At 34.8% G+C, this 27865-nt stretch overlaps 1 protein-coding gene across 2 annotated transcripts in view; it reads right to left on the bottom strand.

The window, feature by feature from the left end:
• The window catches only part of LOC114944622 (uncharacterized), a 109284-nt gene that overhangs the window by 13448 nt on the left and 67971 nt on the right, over nt 1-27865 (bottom strand). The window contains exon 1 of one of the 2 annotated variants that reach the window (XM_085483402.1): nt 6446-7176. The exons of the other annotated variant lie outside the window; for it this stretch is intronic. Coding sequence (XP_085339528.1) covers nt 6446-6464 — 19 coding nt within the window. The 5' untranslated portion in view covers nt 6465-7176. Of the gene's footprint in view, nt 1-6445; nt 7177-27865 lie in introns of those variants that run through there. 2 annotated transcript variants of the gene reach the window in all.

Raw genomic sequence — 27865 nt, forward strand, 5'->3', positions numbered from 1 at the left:
GGAAACATTTTAAATCTCGTTTATATTTTATAAACGCATTTCAACATTATATTTTTATGACAACGATAATACAGGTATATCTTCATAACCGGTTTATGTAATAAAGTACAAAAAATAGAGAAAAATTTTCCACGCAAAGATGAGATCAAACGATGAAATTAAATGCGCTTTAGATTGAATAACATGTAGATAATATCACGTCTCGCACGTGGATTTGTGCTCGAAAGATGTGAAGTAAGGAAATATAAATAATTACGTTGCAAAACTGCAAACACTTCATTCATAGATAACAAATGCGAAAAATTTGATTTTTCTTTATCTTATTGAAAAATTCTATGAAACTATTTTTAGTATATAGTGCATGCACATAAACATACATGACGCATACGTGGTCTCTACATATATTTTTTATACATTTTGATGTAAACTAGGACCACTAGCGGATCCCAAAGTTGACGATGGGAGGAGTTTCGCAAATGAGATTAAAATTATTTTTCTAATTCGAAAGCAGGGGGTTAACCACCCCTGGGATCCGCCAGTGATCATTAAAGTCTCAACACTATTAATTGACATCGTGCAGATTAAAAAAAAGCCTAACTATATATAAAAATTTCCATAAAATAATTATAAAAAAAAAAAAAAAAAAAAAAAAAAAAAAATGACGAGAGAACATCAGGGACACTAAATTCGCAAGATGGACGTGTCGGTGAAGAGGAAGCAAGGCGGGAAGAGCGAGTCCCGTATAAAATCGCGCCATGGTCTCTCGGGAATCGAGAGCTCGATGGAGGAGACCAAGAGCCAAGAACGCCACGCCTATATCTGCATTGCACCCTCGCCGGGACCTCCGGCGAGGGAGCCTTGAGGGAAAAAAGGGAGCAGTGTCGATGTCGGCACAAGGGCGTGCATGCGCATTTCCGCTTTCGCTCGCCCCGATGCGATGGCCACCTACGGAATCGTAGGATGCTGCGCTGAAGCAGCCATGGTGGGAGCGCCGACTTTGTGCCGCGCCGCGATTGGTCGCCGCCTTTCATCTCTCCCGGAGTCTTTTTTTATCTCCGTCTTCCCCCACCAACGCACACCCTACATTCCCCTCACGAGAAGATCGACCGCTCCGTTCCTTTTATCTCCTCGAGCTTCTTATCTCGCCCCTTTATCTCGCGCACTTGGATTTCTTTCTCATTCTCTCTCGACATCCGCCGACGATCACGCCACGAGTTTTTCTCCTCTTCGTCTTGGACGCAGACTCACGTCTCGCTTTTTTTTTCCCCTTTTTCTCCCTTGCTGTTCTTCTCTCTGTCCCTTTCGACGTCTGCGCCTCTCGCAACCTCCCCTCTTTTACCGTCCAGGTTCTCCCTCATCATCCCCGCTTCTTCCACCCACGGATTACTCGGATACACCCACGCAGGAGAAACAAAGATGGCGGTTAGTATATATATGTTTCGAGTCCGTCTCTCTGACAACCTTGGATTTACCCATCCGTAACGCAGCGGAGCAACCCTCTTCGCAACAATTCCTGAGGATGACTTTTCTAATTTGCGCACGAATATTCCCCTTTTCTCTCTCTCTCTCTCTTCTTTACTCCCCACTCTATAGCCTCTCGTCTCCGATTATCTTGTTTCCTTATCGGCTTTGCACTGACGATACGTGCGATCGATTCAGACGTGTGCTCTTCAAAGAAAAGGATGACTACACGAGATACGTTCCTTAAACATTGAAGAAGGAATTCTCGTCTTTCTCAGGGATAATCGAATCGAGATAATAAATATAGAAATGTTGCTTTCGAAAGCGAGTATTTCCATAATCCTTTTAACATTCCATTTAGATTCCTCATGTTTTGTGTGAGAAATTTGGGTCACGATTTCTTCTATATGCATATATAAAGAATTCAGCTTAGTCGAATTTTTATGTCTCAAATTGAATATCGTACTTAAGTAGTTATTCTATTTTGACAATCATTTTTTATAATCACCAATTAATAGTTTCAACATTATTATTTTGCAGTGGTTCAATAATCAATTTTTTTCGAATTTATACTTTCTGCGATAGATGTATGTAAATCATTAAAAATGTAATTAAATTTTTGACATTAGATATTGCAAGATTACTCGCTCGCTGTATTGCTTTTTAATCTGAATTCGAGATCGTATCGCAAAATCACAAAAGTGAAAAGAACCGAGATGGTTAGAATTGATATATTTTTCTTCTTTTTTTCAGGCAAAGTTATTTCCAATTTATTTTTTGATTTATTATATGACAGATATATTTAGCAAGATTTCTATCCTCGGGATACTTTCACGTTTTTATTTCGAAATTCATAAATATATTGCGCAGCTTCCGTATCTTAATCTCAGATAGTGCCGAAATTTTGATGCCGTCAATCGAAACGTATCAAACTTCGTTCTTAAATTCCTCCAGAAATTTAGGCCACGCGCGATTTTATAATTTCATTTTAACACACCGATATAACTCGCAGATCGCAATATCGATTTTTATCTCTCTTCCAACATTCGTATCTCTATATATCGGAATATTGAGATAAAGACAGCAAAATTCCCCCAAAAATCGAAGAAATATTTTACATTTATCACAAAATGCTTTCTCTTTTTTCTCTCATTTGATTTATTGTAATTATATTTACTTCGTCATACTTTACCGATCCTTTATTATTATTATTATATAACGATAAAATTAATGAAGTCGCCAGTGATGAGTAAAACCATACAAATTTATTGAAATTTCGACCTAATTTTACTGCTGTTGAATCAACATCTTAAAAGTTACACTTATGAAAAGGACCCGTATCTAAGGGTCGAAACGTAGTGTTTCTAATTAAATTGTACTGGCCAGTTAGGTCGAAATTTCAATAAATTTGTATTATTATTACACTTTGGTATGTAACTAAAAGGGGTAAATTCCCATTTACCATATAAATGAATAAATAAAATAAAATCGAAGACGTTTCTCTCGGGTTTGCACATTTGCAAGAGGCGCGTACTACATAGGTAGAAAAAAATGGTCTGTCCGTATCGTGGCTCATTAATTGCACGACCGTGAGGGGGTGAAATAGAGTTGGCGAGGTGCCCTGTGCGAGGATGTCCCGCAAAGTACCAATCGTATACGTGGCCCAACCGAGTGTTTCCGCATGTACCTAGACGCGGTTGTCATACCGACTTAGCTACCTACGACCGCATCTATAGAATAACGCCTATACAAATTCTAGACCGACCTTACGACGCCTCAGCGGGGTAGCGAGGAAAGAAAAGAAGGGTGGAAAAGGCGATGATGCGAAAGTGACGGACGTCTGATCTTTAGCCGCGAGATATCGATCATCCTCGTATCGAATTTTTCCCTCAAGGATCAGTCTGATTCATTCGGAAAAATTATTCTACGATTTTGCGAATTTTCTTACTCGCGAGAAAAATCTGGACCTTTAGAAAAATCTATAATCTCGAGCTTTATTAATATAAGATGGTGAATTTTAATGCAGTACATCATTTGATTAGTGTTGAATTCTTGCGGTAATTTAATAGTGTATTGCTATGTATTGTTGACAGAAAGAGAACCTGGTTTAATCTTGGATCTAAATTAGGTTTCACAAAATAAGTTTCGATCAATGGTTTTATTTTTTGCTTTCGATCGAATCTGGAGAATAAAGAAATGAATGAAGGATGAAGCACATCTCATGAATCTTTTTCAGAACTCGAGGTTTTTCGTTACCTTCAACGTATTTGATAAATAGTATAGTCCTTACGACGTAAATAGTATAATCTTTACAACGCATTTCCAAGAAAAATCCATTAACCAGCACTCTTATTTTCTCACACAAAGTAAGGCCGACTACTCGCCACCTGTGATTCTCTTTTTCATTCTACTTCATCGAATAATATTCTGTGCATGAAATTAAATATTGACTCAAGCTTAATTGAGACATCTCTTTTTTTGTCTGACAATGAATAGCGTCGTCTATTTATTAGAATAATTATCTTTTAATGTCAAACAGAAGACGCTTAAAAAAATGTTGAAAAATATTTTAATATTTGATTCTCAATAAAAAATTAAGCGTAAAGATATATGAAAGAAATGTTTTCAAAATTTCGTTGAAAAATCCTTTATAGTATGACGAAAATAATAAAATTTCTCATCGATAAATTTATTGGAGAAAAATATGCGTTAGGAGTGATTTTTATTTCGATGAATTGCAGGTCGATTTCTTTGTTCACAGTGCAGTTTTTAGTTGTTGCGAAAGTTTTAACAACGCATGCATTTTCTTGTCAATATAAACATCGCTAATTAATCTATCTCGTTACCGAAGGGCGCCCCTTCGTTGGGGTGAAAAAGGGAGCGGTTGACTTTTGCACCACACCCTTATTCAGGCTTCGTGGAGCCGCTCGTATAATCATCCCTGTGCTCTCTCTATCAGAAAGAAAGAAAGACAGTTTTTTTTTTCGGGATAATATCCGGACGTCTAAAAACGTTCGACACACATATATAAAATATATTTGACGATAAAGATAAAGAATACCAAAAAAAGTAAAGTTCTTCTTAATATGTTTATCCAATAAAATTCTAATGGAGCTATTAACCCTATAAATGAGTTGGCGTAATTAATCTTTCATCAGTTTTGAAGAATTTAAATGACTATCTCACGATGACAATCAGAGATGTATTCTTTGAACTTTCATAATATCATTAAGAAAACAATTATTAAATTTTAGAAAGCAATATGTGTTGTGGGGGAATATCTGAAACACCCGATATCACTCATGTCACCATATTATCACGCATCTTAATCATTCGAGATTGAAGACAAAGATTTTCTTTCTTATTCCTTTATCTCGTGCTTTTATTTTAAATATATCATATAAGTATTAGTAAGAAGAAAAAGATACTCGTTCGTAAAGAAAACGGTCTAAAATAAGTTCTTTTTTTTCATAAATAAGATATTTTTTTTATTTTCGAATTTTTTTTGTCTCTCATTTCGCAGCTTCTTTACTGTAGCAAAATTACATAATTCTTTGAAGTTATAAAAATCTGTTACGTTATGCGTCCAAAATTACATGGAAAATATTTTCTATATCTAAAAATGCATTAAATCAATATTGGCTTTAATTGATATTTGGAAAGGAAATCTATCGGTCGGACTATCACAAAAGCATTTTCTTTCAGATAAAAATCTTTATTTCAATTTGGTTTTACCCTGTTCGTTTCTCCTCTAAATACATCTCGATCTTTAAAGAGAAAGATAGAGAAATTAGAATTTCGACACGTCACCATCGCGACGTCTAGATCTGCGCACCCTCTGACATTTATAAGCTACCCCTTCTGCCATTATCGTCAAGAACATCGATGAGACACTGATGACGTGAAATTATTCAAGAAAAAAAAGAGAAATGGTTCGATATCGATCGAAGAATTTTCATCGGAGACGCGAAATTCTCGAAGAACAGTTCGTCATTTTTTGCACGCGATAATTTTCAACATCGTTCCCCCAATATTTTTCAGTTTCAATAAAAAAAAAAAAAATAATTGTCACATTGTCTACGGGCGTCTCTTAAGATCCAACAACCATTTTCAACATGTTCAGTTTCGGTAAAAAAATAAATAAATAATTGTTACATTGTCCACGGGCGTCTCTTAAGATCCAACAACCATTTTTAATATGTTCAGTTTCGGTAAAAAAAAAAAAAAAATAATTGTTACATTGTCCACGGGCGTCTCTTAAGATCCAACAACCATTTTCAACATGTTCAGTTTCGGTAAAAAAAAAAAAAATAATTGTCACATTGTCTACGGGCGTCTCTTAAGATCCAACAACCATTTTCAACATCGTTCCCCCAATATTTTTCAGTTTCGGTAAAAAAAAAAAAATAAATAATTGTCACATTGTCTACGGGCGTCTCTTAAGATCCAACAACCTGAAGAAGCGGACGCAAATTTGTCGGAAAGATTTGCTAAAAAAAAAAAAAAACCAGATCCGATGATCGAAAGCACTCGCGCGCGATACCTCGAATTGCGTCACCAATACAATTGATGTAATCTCGTTATCTCGAAGTTGGGTGAGCTTCGTTCGCGGGATCTCTCGACTCAGACCATGACGAAAACAGGTGAATCAATCGCCCGCAACTCTGCGTTTAAATATTGCAAAATTTCACGTGACACACTAATAGGATACCTTCCCTAATAGGACAAACTATCCGAAAAATTTTCAGAGGATATTCGAACATCCTCGGGATACGTTGACTGTTAGAGTTCGGACGAAATCAATTCTGATCGGCAAATCGCGAGATTCTTTACGTGGAAAAAAAAAATTGACTTGGCGAGATAAAAACTGTATATAGTAAACATTAGGAAACCTGTCTAAACAGAGATGGATACGCGGAGAGATGGATTATTTACCAAGGTACTAAAGAGAGTCTACCTTGAGAGAATTTCTAAACAGACATACCTTTCTTCGAATATTCCATGATGCTGGGGACAGAGACGAGTTCGGCTCCTCGGCCGAGGTGTCACACCAACGAGAAATGAACTCCGAATTCCAGCATCCGAGCGAACTTAAGATTCACACTTTAACGCACCAGTCTCTGAAGACGAGGAGTATAGCGCCGCGATGACACACACCCAACTCTAATCGCGTATATACACTTATTCGGAATCGTTCGCCCACCCCCACCCACCCTCGAAGTCCGGGAGGAGATTGATCCAGACGAGAGAGAATCGGAGTACGCTACTTGTGCTCCGATATGGGAAATCCAACGAGTCGTCCGTAAAAACGCGTATATCACTCTTTCGTCAGGGGATGTTAACATCGATCGAGTTCCAGGTCGCGGATGCAGAAGTGTCTCTCCGAGAGCGTCTCGTCCTCGTTCGACGTACAACAACGCACTGGAGCTCGTTTCTCAAACCGCGCGCCGTCCGCTTCGTGGTACTCCGGGCGTCTGAGCCTGAGGTGATCCCGAAACGAGAGGGACCTCTCTCGAGGGAGCGAAGAGACGCGCGTGGCGGGGGCGACCGACCACACGGCGGCAAGAGTAGGAGCGGGAAAGGTGGTGGAGGAGGGTGGGCGGGGGATGCGATCCTCTCTGTTCGGTTTGGTGGGGAGGTAGAGGTACGGGCGATGAGAGAGACGAGAGGAGCCCCGGAGATCCATGGGAGAGAACGGGTCGCGACGGGCCGACTCGCCGCGCAGTAATGCCTCTGACAGTTTCTCTCGGCCTGTTTCGCGCCGCTACCTCATCATCCCTTCCTCCGATTGGTCCGCCGTCCGCGGCGCGCGCGCGCGCAGCGTCTCGCTTCACCCGCACCCACTCTTCTCGCCACTCAGCCGATCATCCCCACTCTTGCTTCTCTGTCCGCCCGCACCCCTTCAGGTGAGAGCCGAACACATCTACGTTGGATACATGGGCGCCCGAATGGAAATGTTCTCTCTCTCTTTCCGAGCTGGATTCTTTATCCCCCTTTTTTTTTTTTTTCGCTCTTTTTTTTTTCTCTCTCTTTGCTTTCCCCCGAGAAATATTTGCGCTCTTGACCTTACCTCGGGGAGACCTTTTTTTTCCCGCCCATCGCATTTTTCGCCGTACAGGATATTAGTGGCGCGATGCGAGATCGTCTCAAGGATGTGGAATATATATATATATAAAAAATTTGATATATATATATATATATATATATATATATATATATATATATATATATATATATCAAATTTTTTATGTAATAGTAAAATTTCGAGAAATTCAAAGAGAAAATTCTTTCTGTATGGAATAAAAAAAAAAAATTTATATATATATATATATATATATATTCTCTCTTTGAATTTTCTCTTTGAATTTCTCGAAATTTTTTATGTAATAGTAAAATTTCGAGAAATTCAAAGAGAAAATTCTTTCTGGATGGAATAAAAAAAAAATTTATATATATATATATATTCTCTCTTTGAATTTTCTCTTTGAATTTCTCGAAATTTTTTATGTAATAGTAAAATTTCGAGAAATTCAAAGAGAAAATTCTTTCTAAATGGAATAAAAAAAAAATATATATATATATATTCTCGAAATTTTACTATTACATAAAAAATTAATCGAATATATTTTATATCTTATTGCAGTAGATATTAATCAGAGAAACTCTTTTATAAAATATTTCCAATACCATATTGTCTCACGATTGTATATATAATGATTTTCAAGGTAAATTCTACGAGAAAATTCTCCGCGTATTGTGCGTTTAAAAGGAAATAAAATATTGATAAAATATATTAGATAAGTATGAGATGATGAGAGTTACGTTGATATAAATGCGATTTAACTGATAAGAGATAAGCAGTGCACATTAATTTTATAGATGAGTTAATATTCAAAGAAGATGGCAGAGTGTGAAACATAATAGTTTCATAAATTTAAATTCGATGGATATAGTAGTAATTCATTATTTTCATTGGGGTTTATATTATATTGACACCATAATTATTATGATAAAATGTTATGCATTACGTAATTAGCGTACGTAAATTCAATGAGAAATATTTTGAAATAAAAATACTATAATAAAATAAAATAGAATAAAATATTTTTAAATATTCGATTGTATATGCAGGTATACATCTTTTTATAATTATTTTAATAAGATATTTTTTAACGTTTCATTAAATAATTTTCGACATATAACTACATCCAAAGGTCCATTTGCTTTGCATCCATAGGTTTTATAGCGTGTAAATCAATTGCTAACTGATAAGAGTTGCGTCATCAATAATACTTCAAAATGCTATCTTTTTATTGAAGTAGGGAAAAGAGAGACGGAAAATATTTACATTCCTACGTTTCTAACGAATTAGAAGAAAAATCTCAGACATGCGATTTTGTCATCATTCTTTCGCGCATTATATGCCCGCATACTTGTGTTCGAGTAAATTTTTTTTATCGTAGGAAACTTTCGCATTTATTTGGTTTTCTGCGTGTCTATAATGTGCATAAATATTGTAATTCAATTTAAAAAAATCAACTAGAAAAATATATACCATATTTTCTCGGGTACAACTAAATTCTGGAAGAACAGGAATAAGAAAAAATCAATATGTGGGGATCTATATGAAAATAAAATATTTGACACATGTGTGTGACAGTTGGTCAAAAAATATTAATAATTATCTTCTGCACAATGAAATCCGAATTATTTATCGTCCATTATTTGGGACCACACACCATCGAAGGATTTCTCTTAGAATTTACCCTGAAAGCCTACCCTTGTGGCAGTCGTGGAACAATATGGTATTTTCAGAATTTTGATTGATATGTACATAGTAAAATTAATCGAACAGATCTTTCCATCTTATTGTGGATATTAATATATTTTATTGATAATAAAATTCTTCCAATATTATATATTGTCCCTCAATTTTTCGGGTAAAAATAAGAAAAAATTATCTCTATGTACGATTTCTTAAGACTATATTCATCTCCTGATTAATATTTCTCGAGGTGTAAAAATATTAATCAGAGAGTATATACTCTATTATATTGTTAAATAATTTATCGGGTATAAAAATAAGAGAAAATTCTCTCTATAGATGTACGATTTGTTATATTCATCTGCTCTTCGCGTATACATATATACCGACTGTCTCATTGCCCCTTCTTGCAGACGCCCATGTACGTACATACGTTTTCCAGCGGAGCAAACCTCCGCCCTTCTCGCCTCGTCGTGTTCACCGTTCTGTCTCCTCTTCCCCTACTCGTCCTCTTTAGCTGGTTCTCTCTCTCTCCGTCTGTCTCGCAAACAGGCGCCGATGTGCTACCACTACACGCGTTCACAAGCCGAGTCGGCGCCTAACGCATCTGCCACCCACACTAGCACGCGATCACCCTCCTCGATGGGTCGTCTCTTTACCATCTACGTGTTCCCGAGTCTGATGACGACGGGCGATGCTTCCCTCCTGGAAAAGGATGGGCGAGTCCGCGGCACCGATTCATCGATCTCTCACCTGATTTAGAGTCTTCCTATCTCGAAACCAAGTTATACCCTCTCTTCCGTTGCCCTTTCGTCGAGAAGTTTAATGAAACGATTCGGCGACTTTCGGATCTATATTTTTCTCTCGCATTTATCTCTTTAAGGGAATGTATGGAATTAAATCTCTTGTAGAGAGATTATTCCAATTTTCAATCTTGGCCAAGTAAAATTTAGTGCCTTGTGCACAGGTTTTTAATCCTAACGTAAAAATTTAGTTTCGCGTTGGGATAACGCACTGTCATCCGCGATTTGCCTCTTATTGCTTCACCTGATTTAGAATCTTCCTATCTCGAAACCAGGTTATACCCTCTCTTCCGTTGCCCTTTCGTCGAGAAGTTTAATGAAACAATTTTTGGATCTATATTTTTCTCTCGCATTTATCTCTTTAAGGGGATGTATGGAATTAAATCTCTTGTAGAGAGATTATTCCAATTTTCAATCTTGGCCGTGTCCAAGTAAAATTTAGTGCCTTGTGCACAGGTTTTTAATCCTAACGAAAAAATTTAGTTTCGCGTTGGGATAACGCACTGTCATCCACGATTTGCCTCTTATTGCCTCACCTGATTTCGAGTCTTCCTATCTCGAAACCAGGTTATACCCTCTCTTCCGTTGCCCTTTCGTCGAGAAGTTTAATGAAACGATTTTCGGATCTATATTTTTCTCTCGCATTTATCTCTTTAAGGGGATGTATGGAATTAAATCTCTTGTAGAGAGATTATTCCAATTTTCAATCTTGGCCAAGTAAAATTTAGTGCCTTGTGCACAGGTTTTTAATCCTAACGAAACAATTTAGTTTTGCGTTGGGATAACGCACTGTCATCCGCAATTTGCCTCTTATTGCCTCACCTGATTTCGAGTCTTCCTATCTCCAAACCAGGTTATACCCTCTCTTTCGTTGCCCTTTCGTCGAGAAGTATAATGTAACGATATTTGGATCTATATTTTTCTCTCGCATTTATCTCTTTAAGGGGATGTATGGAATTAAATCTCTTGTAGAGAGATTATTCCAATTTTCAATCTTGGCCAAGTAAAATTTAGTGCCTTGTGCACAGGTTTTTAATCCTAACGAAACAATTTAGTTTCGCGTTGGGATAACGCACTGTCATCCGCGATTTGCCTCTTATTGCCTCACCTGATTTAGAGTCTTTCTATCTCGAAACCAGGTTATACCCTCTCTTCCGTTGCCCTTTCGTCGAGAAGTTTAATGAAACGACTTTCGGATCTATATTTTTCTCTCGCATTTATCTCTTTAAGGGGATGTATGGAATTAAATCTCTTGTAAAGAGATTATTCCAATTTTCAATCTTGGCCAAGTAAAATTTAGTGCCTTGTGCACAGGTTTTTAATCCTAACGAAAAAATTTAGTTTCGCGTTGGGATAACGCACTGTCATCCGCGATTTGGCTCTTATTGCCTGTTTGACGCTCAATTATTATATTTATATTTATATTACAGAGCCTTGTTAAATTCTTAATTAATGAAATGATTTCGGAGCAATATTGCGCGACGTATAGAATCGTCGCAGAAATATTAGACGGGAAAAAACAATTAGAGAAATAAAACGCCTTTTTTATATTCAATTATGCGCGAATGCGACCAGGAAAGATCTGCGATGACACGTGAAACGTTATTCAAATTGTTATTCAAGACCGTTCGTGGCAGTTCTACATGATAAGACGCAAGGTCAACGTCATTGGCTAGATGACCGCGAGCGTTAAAGTTTCATAGATAATGCATGCTCGAACTTGCGAGTTTCGTCAAGGCATAGTGGAAACAGTTAGTCAATACGCCATTTTCACGATTCTGAAAGAAAAATCGCAAGAAGAAACAAATTATTGTATTTGTCAAACAGAGAGAGCCTTGTTTACAGCAAATGCATCCGTATCTTATCGAATAAAATATATTTCAGAAGTAAATAAATCGAATGAATACTAGTAAAAAAAATCAACGATGACGATAATAGTAATAATAATTAAATAGCGTTATATCCTCAGAAAATTCAGATCCAGAAGCGTCTTGTTATTATCGAAATTATATACTAATCCGCCTAATCTATTTTATTTTATTTTTCTTTTTCATCTTATCTATAAGTGAAAACCTTGACGATTACAATGGAGCCACAAGGAGCCGCATTCCTAGCAACCAACTAATCTCTTATGTTGAAAACTGTTTCTTACTTATCAGGATGAGAGGAATATCTCAAGTCGCCAAGGCTAGTTCGGGTTATACGTATTATTATATATACGTTCAAACATGACAAAACCAGCCAAAGAAGACACTTATGTTAATTCTCGATACCTGGACTTGTTAGTCACTTTAGTTGACTAAAGTCGGATCACGAGATTGACCCGATGACCAGATGCTGCAAAAGAGACCGTGAAGCAGAGAAGATGGGGCAACCCTTCATCATTGTTCAGAATCTCCGGCACACCATTGTAAAAAAAGAAAAAAGGTCCGCAGTTTAAGCTTTTATCCGGCTTTTGTTCTATTGGAGGATACACGGATAACTTTTCCAATCCCCTTCGAATACGTTACCGGACAGGAGAGATCTTCAGAAACGTATTCTTGTTAAGAGAAATAATTTGTTACAGAAAATAATTCTATATAAAAATCAATTCGAATTTTTATGAAACGTACATAAAAGAAAAATATTCTTGGCTGTAAAATTTTTTTAAAATTGAAATGGAAATTGGAATTTAAAACTAGAATACAAGGCTTTCGATACATCACCGATGTGTGTTTAAAAAAAATTAAGATATTTCCTGATTTTTTCGTTTTCTCATTCGTTTTCTCGTCCTCTCTTTCAGCTCGCTTTTCTCTATACAAGAAAAAAGCATATTTCGCTATAGAATTTCCAGCGGCGCGGTTTTCGCATTTTTTATAGTTTCATCAGTCATTGTTATATGCCATTGAGAAATAAAAGGGATATTCGTGGCATATACTTTATTCAAATAATATAGCTGAAAGAATAATTCTGAGAATACGAAAGAACAACCATCTGGCGCCGACATTCTTTCTTCTGTGTTTAGCACGCACTAATCATTAAGATATATTTTAAGAGGAAAATTCTTTTCAAAATGATTTTGTAATACAGGGTTATTCAAAATGAGTCATCCGATTTCACATGGCTATATTTTTGAAATTAGTAAGTGATGAATTTCCCTTAGTCTGCCTTTCGAGACGATAAGTTCAAAATTCCTCTCATATTTATATTTTAAGACATTGTCACTGACTTATTGGTAATAAAACAATGCAATTTTAAGTTATAAAAGAAGTTTATCGAGCGCTTATAGGATGTGAGGCAAAGTTTGGAATTTTTTCTGTTGGTTGATATATTATTAATAAATATATTTCAAAGTTTCAAGAGATTATCATTGTCAGAATAAGCAGACTTCCTTTTTATAGATTCTTCTATCGCGAAGTCAACGACACATTGTATTTTTTTTTCTTTTTTTCATTTTATAACACTCTACAAAACGTAATTTTGATATGTATTTCTCATCATAATATTTCTTTTCTTTCTTTTTTATATTCGGAGAGATGGATGTGTGTGTATTGATTCACGCTTTCTTCTTTTTAGAATATATGATATTGTTCCGTCTGTGTCATCTCCATAAAATATCCATTTTTTATATTCTTCAGATTTTAAACAGGATTATATAAAAATTTTACAGATCGAGCACCAGAAATATCAAAAATATTATTGCTTTTCTTGTATTTCCGTTTATAGTTAAGGTAACTGAATGATTCGATTTTTGATTCGGGCAACAGATTTTATGCAAATAATAGATTAATTAATTAAACTAAACAAGTATGCCTGCATAATGCGTTTCATAACGCTGTATGCAATTTAACACATAAATATAGTAATACATTAATTAACTTAAAGTCGTTTTATTTTCAAGGAAAATTCGTTTAAGCAATTGAGATGTTTGTTAAGAGATAACATCTATCTAGTATCAACTAGAAAACGTGATGTCATCAGTTGTTTATAATATTTTATTTTTAATTGAGTATAACATAAAAATTAACACTAATTTAATTCCCTCTTTCTCTACCTTTAAATAATCCCTTGTCTCTTTAGTTTTTATTTTCGTTGTTTAAATAACTATATATGGTATATAATAATAATAATAAAGATATATACATATATGTGTATATGTATATTTGTGTATAATAATTGTGAATCACAGATGAGAGTCGGAAGTGACAGATATGTTATTTCTCAATTTTTTGGAAAATTGTAGAAATCAAGAAAAATTTCCGGAATTGATGAGCTAATTACCTGTGACGTCAACCATTTCTAGTGATCTCTGTATCTCAATTTATAAGAAATATGTATGAAAATTGTAGCTTGAAAGTATAAGAGATACTATGATCAGAAACAACATATATTTAATGTAATTTAGCTAAATTTAACTAATTTTCTCATGTTTGTACGTATTATATATTTCAAGAATATAATCAATTTAAAGTTTTATAACGATAAGTTTAACCATTAGGCTGTCTCTGTATAAGTCTCCTCGCCGGATATATATGAGATAAAAGAAATAATCCGTCCATAATTATAATAAACAAATATTTGCCCTTACATTAAACTCATTAATATTTCTCTGTGTGAAAGAGAAAAAGAGTCTCTGAAAAATAAAGTTTTCTTTTTCAAATCTTTAGCTTAACAAAAAGATTTCTAAACCTATTGAAATTGTTAGCAACAGCAATATATTTACAGTGAGTAAAAATTATAATAAAATCTCAAAAGAAACTTCCAGGAATTTTATCAAAATGTGTTTTAAAAAAATCTTATCGACTACACGTCAGAAGATGCGAATGTGTTTTCCACTGTAGCTTCCTTGAAACAGAGGGAGAGCGAGAAAGAGAGAGAGAGGGAAATGAAGGTGCGTGATGCTGCGACGTCGTCAATAATTAAAAAAAAAACAAAATCTAAGAGACCTCAAAAAAAATTTTATCAAAAGGTGTTTAAAAGAATCTTATCGAGTATACGTCAGAAGATCGACGGTTTTTCCACTAGCATTCTTGAGAAATGAAGGTGCGTGTCGGTGATGCTGCAACGTCGACAACTTCTCCGTTTTGTAAAACTCTAGAATAGCCGATAAGTAACGTCGTCGCGATTAGATCGCTCTTGTTTGCGTCCTTACCTCACCTATATTTGTAATATAATGAGTCATCCGGTATGTGCGTATGGTCCATCCGGTATGGATTAGGTCAAAGTCTCGCGCTCCTGATAAAAAGTCATATGTTCCCGAGCGATCGTTTTCGTTTGATATATCTGTGAATATCGACAGAAACAACGGCGATAAAACATGCCAAGTAATTAGCGGTCCAGGTGGTCCAGATTAGATTACGGTCACAATCGTAGCAACGCAGTTTTCGATTAACTGACATATCTTGCGCGAGACAGATAACGTCATCTGGAAGAAACGGCTCTTTCTGTATTCTTTCTATCGCCTTTATTATTTTTTTTTTTGCTTAATCAACTCAAAAGTTACTTATAAGTCCACTTCCTAATGACGAATTTTTCTTTCTAAGATAAATCAAATCTGGTCACGATAGAAAATTCTTAATCGTGCTCGCTCGATTTATGTATAAAAAATGGATAAAAACTATAAAATGTGGCTGTAAATGATTGAATGGATTTGTACAAAATTACGTCTTACGTGAGAAATATTCTCATATCTCGAGATAATGTTGTATTTCACTATCTCGCGATCGCTTGAAAGAGATAGTCACATCTTTTTCTATCAGATTTAATGAATTAGATTAAATCACGATATTTCCTGTGTGAGCTATTATATAAATGTTAAATAATTTTGATTGCAAATTTTGTTTCATATATCCAATTATTTTAATATGAATTTTATACTCTGAGCATCTTAGCATAATATTTTATACTCTGGGACAGCCTCAATTTTTTATCTATCAAATTTACTTAATACTTTCGTAAAGCGAAAAGTAACGCGATGTTATTATAATCGAGATAAATAAAGATATTTTTACAAATCTTAAATCATAGGGAAATCTCATAATTATTTTAGAATAAAATTAGATTCAGAATCGTGTAAATCTATGTGCAGAATCTGCAGAATGTGAAATCTAAATATTTTAAAAAATTTGTAGATATTTTTTACTATATACTTCGCTTTATTCAAATAATATTCTCTGAATTATCAGCGTATCTGCGACACATATCTGGTAAAATCGAAATCATTTAGCCTTCGGAGATAAATGGCACACTTAATATCTCGCGGCGAGCAGAAAGGCAGCCTCACCTCTTACGAAATCTTGACGTTTCGTCGCGTTATAGAAACTTCAAGTTTACCTTCACGGACCGGAAAAGCAGCACTGTGTCACAGATGGTGTGAAAACGGTGACACGATGAGAAAGAGAGAGAGAGAGAGATGACGGTTCACACTTATACAATACAAATTGTACGGCCCTCTCTCGATCCTCCTGAAAAATTCGATCAAGCAGATGCCACCGGCCGAGGAAGAGAGAAAAAGACAGAGCGAGAGAGAGAGAGAAAGAGACGGAGCTTCGTACACCCGACTTTTTTCTTGCTCAACTTAACTTAAGCGGGAGACACCGGTACGGAGAGACCCACTTATTGTTAGAGTCGCAACATATCTGAGCGAGTGCATGCATAGACGAATACATATATACACACGCATACACACACGCGCACGCAAGTTGTTGCGCCCTCACGTAGATATACGCGCGGATAAAGGTGTACGAGGAGAGGAAGCTACGAAAGTTACATACGAAAGGGACCCCGGCTAATCCACGTGGACGCTCGTGAACGTATCAGTTCGCCTCGAATGTAGGTTATCCGTTAGAGTATGACCAGCAATTGGAAGTACTGTTTTAAAAAGATTGAGAGACGGCGCGGGAAAAAGATTAACGTTGTCTCTTCGTTTGACGTTTTCTATATGCGTGTCCTAACGATCGACAAATTTCGCGATACGATAATGTAAAAGAAACGGCGACTCTATAATATGATCGGCACATTCTTTCGTGCTTCGTGTATCAAAAAGATGGACACTATCTCTTAATCCTTATAGTTGATTCATCGCTTGTTGCTTTCTCCATTGGAATTGCATTCCAACTCATTAGCATGAAATGTAATGGTACGTTTAGTCATGAGTTAATCACAGAGATTTCTTCATTTACTATATTTTATATATTTTTTGCTGAGAGAGAGAAAAGAGAACATCGGTATGATACATATCCCAGATAGCACAAGCTATTCGAAAAAAATTCACTTGTATGTCACCAATTTTGAGTCCCTTTTCAAATACATATAGAATTCATTTTATAAAATGAATTCTATAATAGAATTCCATAATAGAATTATATAATAGAATTCATTTTATAAAATGAATTCTATTATATTTGAAAAGGGACTCAAAATCGGTGACATACAAATGAATTCTTTTCGAATAACTTGTGCTATCTGAGACGTTATTATTTATACGAATGATTAATATAAAAGAAGTCGACGAGGGTTGATAGATTTACAGAAAATATTAGACATAAAAAAAACAAAAATATATTTTGCTATTCCATACAAGCTTAATCTCAAGGGCCGATTGTATCAACGTCATTTTGGTTTTAAACGAGACTTAAATATGTATTTAATTTTATTTATTTTGAAAAAATAAAGAGAGATAGAACATATTTAAGTCTCCCTTAAAGCCAAAACGTGCAATCAGGCCTAAATCACTTGTAACAAAAAATAAATCCACAAAGACACCTAGAACATTATCACATATTTAAGTTCTATGTTTCCTTTAAGAAGAAAATTTCAAAGTGTAGCATTTGTATCCGTTATAAAAATGGTTATCGACAAAATGACGAATTTATAGATCTGGATAATATATTTTAAAGTAAAAATAACATAGATTCGTTTCACGCGGCAAAGTAGTTTTCATTTTCATGATTAGGTTAAGATTATTTTCCATTTTTCATTGAATATATCTTTACATTCTCTACAAATAATTAAATTTGTTTAAAATTTCGAAAAAGTTTGATCAATCTCTGCCTCTTTGTTTATAAATATATAAAAATATTGCGATAGTATTATAATAGAAATTTTTTATAATTCTAATTAATATAGTTGAAAAATATTTTAAAAAATCATAAATATACATATTTATACTTAAAATACATTTTACACATTACATAACTCTAAATAGAGCGATCGCTATATAGATGTTTCAATGCATAGATTATATCTCTTATACGAGCGCACGCAATTTCTTACAATTCGCACGTGCTCTTTAAAGTATATTAAATAACGAGACTAATAAATTTCAAAAAAATCAGTCTCTTACATCACAAATTACATCTCTTACAACCCGACACTTAGGAAAAGATGACGCATTTATCGCACTCCGTATACACACATTGGCAGTTAAATTGGTTGTTTCACGGCTGAATCTCGCTCGTGGTTCATTATCGAGTTAACTCTGGGTCATAAGTGGCTAACTCCGATGACGGGTCGAATCTGCTTTGTATATATGTATCGTATTGTATATACAAATGCGTCACTACAAATGCATAACAGATGTCTGCGCGGCTTGTGTAAATATAGATACCTGTCTAGCTCAACTCTACGACAGCGAGAAACCTTCGGTTCTCCCAGCACCATTATATGCTCATCAACGACCTTCCATGGGGTACTGCCCGGCACGTATGTATATGTATATGTATGTATGTATCATTAATGCACGTCGTGCACGCAAGGAGCACGCGCTGCTCGCCATCTCCGTCTCGTTCTCACCGTTCTCTATCCGGTATAGTGATTGTGATTACCGTTAAATCGTTCAATTCTACGCTTTATCATCATGCGCTCTCGCTTACTCGGCGCTTGTTATCGATTTTCTGGTAGCTTATCGTTTGCTTAGGGTTTAACCCATTTCGGTGACAAACGATAATGAATCATACAGAGTGTATCTAAATGAGCGCGAAAAATTTTAGATGATTCTTTGTCGAAAATTAACAGGGGTTTCTTATATAAAAAAGAGGGAGATAAAAATTAAGTTTTTATTTAAAAACAAAATATTAATAAATATTCTTTTTATTACTCATGTAAATAGCAATGCATGGAAGATTACTGATTAAATTTCATATGAAATATATTCTTATACATTTTACAAATCTTATAAAAGATATGGGGAAAAAATTACAGTGATAATGAAGTAAAAAAAAATAAAAAATAAAAACTTGATTTTTACCTCCCTCTTTAGAAAACTCCTCAGGAAGAAATATATAAAACCCCTCTTCATTTTCGACAAAGATCTAAAATTTTGCGCGTTTATTCCGATGCACCCTGTACATCGTCGGGATTAAATCGCTATATCATCGTTAGAAATTTGTATAGTTAAGGACAAAAAAAATGACAAATTAATCGATGACAATTTTAAAAATTCATCCTTCCAAGTCTGTCTGTAGAAATTACGCTAACGATCGGAATCGCGTGTATACGTTGCATTGGTTAATGACATTATCGTTAAATCGGCGTATGCGATTGCGATGCAACGTGTTGTCACGTGTATACAAAAACATATATATATATATAAATGTCAAAGGCAGAGAGAAGAAGACAGCGCATTCCGGAATTCTGTACGCGCAACTCAACCTGCAATGACTAATACGCGAATGAATTTCGCTATATACTATTTATTGAGGGTCACCGAACTCTCTCACTCTCTCTCTTCCTCTCGTACTTATTGTATGAGATATACACGCGTATAATATGTTTATGTTTCACGCGGATACGTATATATAGGTATTTGCTTGTGTATACGCTGGGTCGAACAATATACGTGCAATTATACGCCATGTGTCGCGTGTCTAATAATGCCGCGGCAATTATACGAGCCGCGGAAATTTCGCTGACAACAAACCGCCGCTTTGTTGCCCAACTTATTTTTAACGAATTCTCGCTGAACGAGAAACGAAACGAGCTTTCTCGTCTGACTCGCGGTGTTACTTTACCTTAAATTTGCAAACACGTCCGACTCCTCCTTAATTTTCACTTTAACGACACGATAATATATCATATAAAAACATTTAAAAACACAACTAAAAAGTCGTCAAATATTTTGCGTTTATTTTTGGTGGAAAAGATTCTTTTATGTCGTATTCTAAAATTAATGCGTGTAATTAATTTAATCGTACAAAAATATCAAGAATTTTCTCAACGAGAAGAATCATTAAATGACAATTTGTCCGAGATATGAGAATTCCTAATTTATATACGTCGAGGTGTAGATTGGCTGTTATTCGAGAAACGAGATACTTTCCTCGAAGCGACGTTAAGGGAAAACTTTCATATTTCCGACGATGTATGTATTCATAAGATGACGGGATGTAGCGACCTTGCCGAATGAAAGACTTGTCGTGGAAACCTCTATATGGTGACGAACGACGCGAGAAGCCTTAGAGGAGCGACGAGAGGCAGCTCGCGGACCACCTGTCCGAAATACTTCCGTCACGAACTTGCGGTATAGAGAAAAGATCAATGAAATCAGAAATGAGATCGCGATAATTGCTTCCCGTTCGTACCGGAAGCAACGAGAAAGCACAATGACACGTTCTTCGAGGAATATCCGAACGGAGTATGGCATCTCTCGAATAACGGTGCAACGAAAGAGAAAATAGTATTAGAGGAAAAAAGTATAATATACTCATTTCTATCACAATCTTTATGTTTTTTGTCACATTTTTAGCAAATCAAATGTGAAATAATCCCTTCAAATTATTTTATTTTCGAAAAGAGATTATATAAATATACAATGTTATGACTAAAAAGCTGCAAATTCGAAATACGATTAAATTTTTAGTCATAATATTGTGTATTTATATAGTCTCTTTTTAAAAATGAAAAAAAAATTTGAAGGAATTTCTATTCGACAGCTTTCCTCGTTAAAAATAAACTTTTCTGATTAAGCATACGGACCACTTGTTGACGAAACAAATTATGAGATTTTTCATAAATATTGTATATAGTTGAGTAAAACCTTGCGTATAAAAGAAAAACCTTTCATAGAGAATTGTCACTAAAATGTCATTTGTAATCTTGTTTGTTGAGAAAGATTTTGAAGAATAGAAAGTTATATCCTTGTTACCTTTTAGACGTCATTCCTACAATTTACTGAAACGGTGATTCATTTGTGAAATATTTTATTCGAGCTCGAAAAAAAAAAATGTTTAAACATCAAGAAAGCGACGCAACGCCCTCGAATTTAAGAAAAAAAATTTGATCTCGAGATCGTGGATGCATATTCACGAAGAGAGGAACGAACTTGGTCGGACCAATGACTGCTGGCGTTCATTCGTAGTTCCGGCACGTCTCGTTCGCGGATGAATGAGACTTCGGAAACACGGAGAGCATAAAAAGTTTGTATCGCTTGTGGAGACGCGATCTGTAATCTGCTCCTCATCTACCCACACTCGCTCATAGTTAGATGTGCATCTATCTAATGAAACACATTCAGGATGAGCAGCGCTTCGTCGGCTGCTGCACGATGCATTCGTATATCACTATGGAGAAAATGAAAAGAAAAATGATACGCGCGTTATTAAAAACCTCTATCTTTCGCAATTAGAAAAGTCACAATAGTATTTTGTTGTTGACTAATCATTTTTAAAAAATCAGATAATTAAGTCGACATTCCACGATAGCAATTTTTAATATTTTCCAGAGATTGAAGAATACTAATCAAAAATTAAAAAATATTGTAAGGTATATCGAATTTTTGTTGTAAATCTAAGTATAAAAATAAAAAATATAAAAATCAAAAAAATATATATATAAAATATTTATACATATAAACATGTGTACAATATAAAGTATATCAAACGTAATGCAAAGCAAATCATAAAGAATGCAGATCCGTCAATGGAAATGCAAAAACTTTACCGAGTCGATACGATTTCGTATATTGTGCCATTTCGCACGTAATACACGTACGCACGCGATCGACCATGTATGTGTGTGCGTGTGTGTTCACTTCTGTGTGCATGACAGTGCGCGTTGCGTTGCATCGCATTACGTTGGGAGGCTGCATCACACGTGGGAGACAGGTAGCTCGCTTCCGGTCGACGGGGACCATTATACGGGATGCACGAAACGGAGAGAGAACCGAAGAACTGCGTAAAAATATCTCTCGATATTTTTCAAGCATATTACGTTTGTCAGATCCCATTTATTTCCCATCGTCAAATGATGATTTAATATTTATCTGATTTTTTGGTGAATAATTAGTTAATATCCTATTTCGCAAGAATATTTTTTTCTGAAACAAGATTCAATGAAATTATAATTCTCAATCAAATAAGCCGACAGTAAAGATTTTAATTAACAAAATAATTTTTTGAAGGAAACATTCTTACGTAATGATCAGAATTCTAATTCCAAAATGAAATTTGTAAAATTTGTAGCGATTTATGAAATGTATGGGAAGAGTTTCACATTCTCTTTTGAACTCTCCAGAAGAGTACACGCGACCTTTTTCGGACAGATTCAAGGTTAATGTTTCGCAGCTCGAATTGTTCTTTTTCAAGCGTCAAAGTATGTCAAGTACCTATGTGTACCTGTGCGGGACACAGGTATCGACTTTCGAGAGTCTGGCCGGGTCGCCGGGAAGCTGCATCACACGTGGGAGACAGGTAACTCGCTTCCGGTCGACGGAGAGAACCATTGTACCCGTTTGTGCGCCCGCAGGCTCGCGAAAGAGATCGTATATAGAACAGAATGGTTTGCGGAACAAGTATGGGAAGAGAGACAGAAACAAATACTCTAATCCTATTGTGTATCCATACGACGGTCCGCCGCTTTTTCTTCACTTTTCCGCAGGTATGTCAAATATTCGTAGGTATAAGTCGCAGACCATTGCAGGCCATAAAAACACTTTCTTTGGTCGTCACTATATGAGCCATGAACAAATCGACAAATTATTATCGAACCGTTCTCGCACTATAAGTGAGCATAGAAAAATTTTGTAAGTGAGCGCACTGAAAAACATTATTAAATAAATATTTATTTCAATACTGCCTAATAAATTATTTATTTTAAATAAATAAATATTATTAGTTTCAAATATATATATATATATATATATATATATATATATATATATATAAATGATTTATTTGGCAGTATTGAAATAAATACTTATTCAAATTCAATACATTTTTTTTCAGTGCACTAAAAGACTTAACTTAAGAATTTGAATTTTGTGGAATGTTTTTCTAAGTTTTAAAATGACAGTTTTACTGCTCGACCATGATTGATCGATTCGTATAATTCTTTTTGCATTTCTACGTGCCGCGGCAAAAAAAAACCCGGTTTTAGAATAAAATTGGTCGATTTATATTTACGAACTTCTGGTTACGACTAAAATCTATTCATCATGGTCTTAATAAATGATGTTCTTCTCGAAAATGTAATATAATTGTTGTAGTCGTTGTAAAACGATCAATGTTTTATAATAATACAATTATTCAATATTTTGCGATTGATCGACGCAATAATATTTCCTTAATTTCTTGTACATTTTTATGCACATTAAGGTCTATCTTGAATTATGTAGAAATAATTCTCGTCTGACAGATATAAACCTGTTCTCGGATCTATCCTTATAGATTTTCTAACAATAATAAATATAAATAAAGATGAGATAAAAATTGAATACATTTATTGTATTTATGTAGTAGACAAACTATTATTTGTTTTTCTGAGAAACAAAATGTCATTTATTTTGTCTATATGCCTCTTTTTTAGTATCATTTCTTTTTAAAGCTGTACAAATATTATAAAAGACGGAGAAAAACCTATTCTCTTTCTACAACAAAAATTTATATCAGATCTGAACTAGAGTCTAACAATTGAGCAGCTTACATTCAAATAAAGTCCCAATAAGACTTCCAGTTTCAGAACATTTTAGAACATCATAATTTATTGCATTTAACTTTATTTTCGAATTGAATCTGCATTATTATTTAGTTAAGAAAAACTTCATTTAGCTCTTGTATTTAACAAATTATTCACGGCAATTAAACCGGCTCAAAATAGCTTCCAAACCTTCAAACTTATGTAATTATATAACCTGTAAGATTAACGAACTAGGATATTGTTATCGTAATATAAGAAAAAAATCGGTCTTTTTAGGGTCATTTGAAAATATTCTTCAATGTTCTCAAACGATGACCGTAAAATATTTTACACCTCTTTTCTTTTGAATTTTATAAGCATCTAAATTATAATGGGGTTCATCGTGTTACATCCATTCGCTGAGTAGTTTATCTTCACGATAGCTTAATAAAGGACTAGAACTCTGCATAAAAATTCTTCTCTCACAAAATTCCGCGCGCTCGCTTCTCTCATTTCCTCCTCGCGCCGACTATTTGCACATCTGTAATCCACTTGTCTCTGTTGCGCACTTTATTTACGAGTTTTTCGCGATCGCGCGAAAAGATTATGCCCTGTTAATTGGGAATCGGCGCAATCTCTCTCGCGATTAAACTCATCCCGCACGATTATTCTCGACCTGCTCTTATCGCTCCGTCCTCATTTGCAGGAATATTTTGACTTATCGTCATCGCGCCATTTGTTACAAATATCGGCTCTGCACGTAGATGAGATACGTCGAAGAGATACGATTATACGCGCGCGTGTAAGAGAGTTTGTCGAACGGATGACAAAGGCATGTTCTTTCGCCGAGAGAAGATAATGCGACGTTCGTGTATACTCAGGTGCCGGAGAGGAGGCCACGCAGATGCTGTGTTTAATCGCAAGGCGCCTCGGCCGGACGTTATTGTGACGTTAAGACCTCGACGCGATAACGCGTCGAGTTTAACCCGGATTAACCCGTTGAAAAAAGACCCAAAGGAGAAAGAACCGAATTTTTATGTCCCCTATATGGGTTATTTCATTATTTTACTTTATTTTTTTTTTTTTTTTCATTTAGGACTCAACGGCGTTAGACAATTACTTTCGATACCACGATTTCCTTAAACGCGAACATCGAACGCGTCATTAACTCTCGTTGACTTTCACGAACGAACGATTTTGCTTGACGGTCGTGTCGATTTGACGAAACGATCGGACGATACATTTTTTTTTTTTGGACCCCTGATTTTTGGATAATTTGTTCGCAGACGGTGATGTGAAACATTTTGTCTTCTATACTCTATTATAAAAATATATTTTAAAAATAATATAATAATTTTTATAATAATAATTAAAATAATATTAATAATAAATAATATTAATAAAATAATATAATTTATATAAGAAAAGACAGATATATTTTGAGAACTATATATAGCTGAGAGAAAATGCAGGATGAGAAAACGCTCGTGCAAAAGCTGAATTATTAATAATTTTTATAATAATAATTAAAAAAATATATAATATAAAAAAATAATAAATAATATTAATTAAAATAATATAATTTATATAAGAAAAGACAGATATATATTTTGAGAACTATATATAGCTGAGAGAAAATGCAGGATGAGAAAACGCTCGTGCAAAAGCTGAATTATTAATAATTTTTATAATAATAATTAAAAATAATAAATAATATTAATTAAAATAATTAATTAAAAATAATATAATTTATATAAAGAAAAGACAGATATATATTTTGAGAACTATATATAGCTGAGAGAAAATGCAGGATGAGAAAACGCTCGCGCAAAAGTTGAATTATGAGAGAAATAATTTGTCGAGAGCTGGAAGGAGATGCATCTCCCTCGGTAATTCGATGACGAGGTTTCCTGCGATGGTTTCCTGCGCGCGCGCCGTCAATTATTCGGAGAGACCACTTTTGGATATAGCATGACTAAGAGCAGTGCTGCCTCGTCGCTCGTGCAGCAGACCGCGAAGATGTAATAATTCTTTGTACTCATGCGAGCTGCTCCTCGCCGACGCTCGCATGATGATGCTTCAAGCGAGCGGCGGCGGCGAGGGAGAGGCCATGATTCTCTTGCGAGATGTGTATGTCCACGGTACGCCGATTTTCCGCTCACGCCCGGAGATTCTGCTCCGGCGCGGCGGAGAGGCATATGATTCTCCGCTTCCTTCTGTCGTTAGCTCGCGCAACCGTACCGCGAATCAATTCTCAGTCTCTTTACTCTTGCGCCAAGGATGGCTCGCACGATTATATTTCTGACAGTCATCCTCGAGGATTTACTTTGCGGATCGAAAATTTATCTGTTGAAAAATTTATTTTTATGTACGAGATATTTGACATAAGGTGTCACACCAAAAATATATACGAGTATAGATCTTGTTATTTGAAGACAATTTTTCCTCGGTAAAAATATTGAGACGTCAATAATTTTGGAGTTATATTATATAAGCGATTGAAAATAAAGGGTTTTTAACAAACTGAGCCTTGTGGAAATCAAATATTAACAAAACCACATTCTCCAATTAATTTCCATAAAGTAGAGTTTATTTTAATAAAATTTTAATTTAAGGTTTAGTTATAAAAATACATGATGCGGCAAAAATTGGGAACATGTAAAAATAATGGCCTCCCTTGACGTTTTTGCTGAAGAAAAATCGTCTCCAAATAACGAGATCTATTTTTATATTAAACACTCTATATATAGTATGTATAATGCATTTAAAGATAAAAAATAAGGTAAATAAAAAGATAAAAGATGACGCATTTGTTTAAATGCTGTATCTTTAAGATTGCTCCGATACACGGATGCTTTTAGATTTTAGAGAGTCCCTCCAAAGTATGAACACCGGAAATACGGTGAGGAAGATGATTGTCAGTTGATTGATGTTCGGCTACGATTGTATCGAAGATATGATCTTAATCCAAAGAAAATAGCTCGCTCTAATGAGTTATTCTTACATCTGCGAGATAATAAGGTGATACACAGACGTGCAATGAATAAATAATTACGTGAGATGGAGAAAACAATGAAGCTTGAATTGAAGCTGGTAAAATCACACTATAACACTGTGTTATCTTTATTTTACCGGGAGTATTGATAATATTTCTTTATAACTTTTGCGATCAATAATACACATTTTATTAACAAGAGGAAAATTCCGAAAGCTTAGCCGTGAAAGTTAAAAAGTACAAAAGCGAAATACAAGTTTATAATTAACATATATAGTGAATGTATGAATAGAAAACCCACATTCTCTTTTTTTATAGGTGTATTTTTAAATTATTAGTATTTTTATAATTTATAAAATTTATTTAAAATTCAATGGTTTTATATAGTATTATATAATTCGTACATGTGATATGTGATATTTTATCTCGCAAAAGCGTGTAACCTTGGCAAAACCGTACTATGAAGTGGATAAAAAATGAGAAGATTTCATGAGATATACGAAATGCTAAAACTCGTTTAATTACGATTACGGCGATCTTCTCTCACGGTCAGAGATTCTGTTCTTTGCCTCTTCCCCTTCCTATTTAGCTTAATGCTCGTAACTTTTTTATAATATTACGGTACTACGCTACCAGCTCTCCTTCTACATCTCGAGATAAAGTAAAACATGCGGAAGGAAACGCAAGTCTTTCATTTAATTTCAGCATTATGAATCAGAGCGTCCACAGTTGAAGCTGAATCTCATAATTGACTAAATTGAGTAATTAAATACAAAACGTATAAGAAATATAATCTTCAAATTTGCGAAAGGGCAAAACATTATTTAAAAAGTCAATTACTCTCAATTTAATTCGAAATGAAATCGTATTATACAATCTCGAGCAAAATAAAAAAAAATTAATTAATTCCTTTTCCCAGAAGAAAAGTGAAAAGAGAACGATAATGCATCCTTATACACTTTTATATATATA

The sequence above is a fragment of the Nylanderia fulva genome, unplaced genomic scaffold (assembly GCF_048542155.1).
Source record: "Nylanderia fulva isolate GAGA-0341 unplaced genomic scaffold, ASM4854215v1 Scaffold25, whole genome shotgun sequence".
In the NCBI taxonomy this organism is placed as follows: Eukaryota; Metazoa; Arthropoda; class Insecta; order Hymenoptera; family Formicidae; genus Nylanderia; species Nylanderia fulva.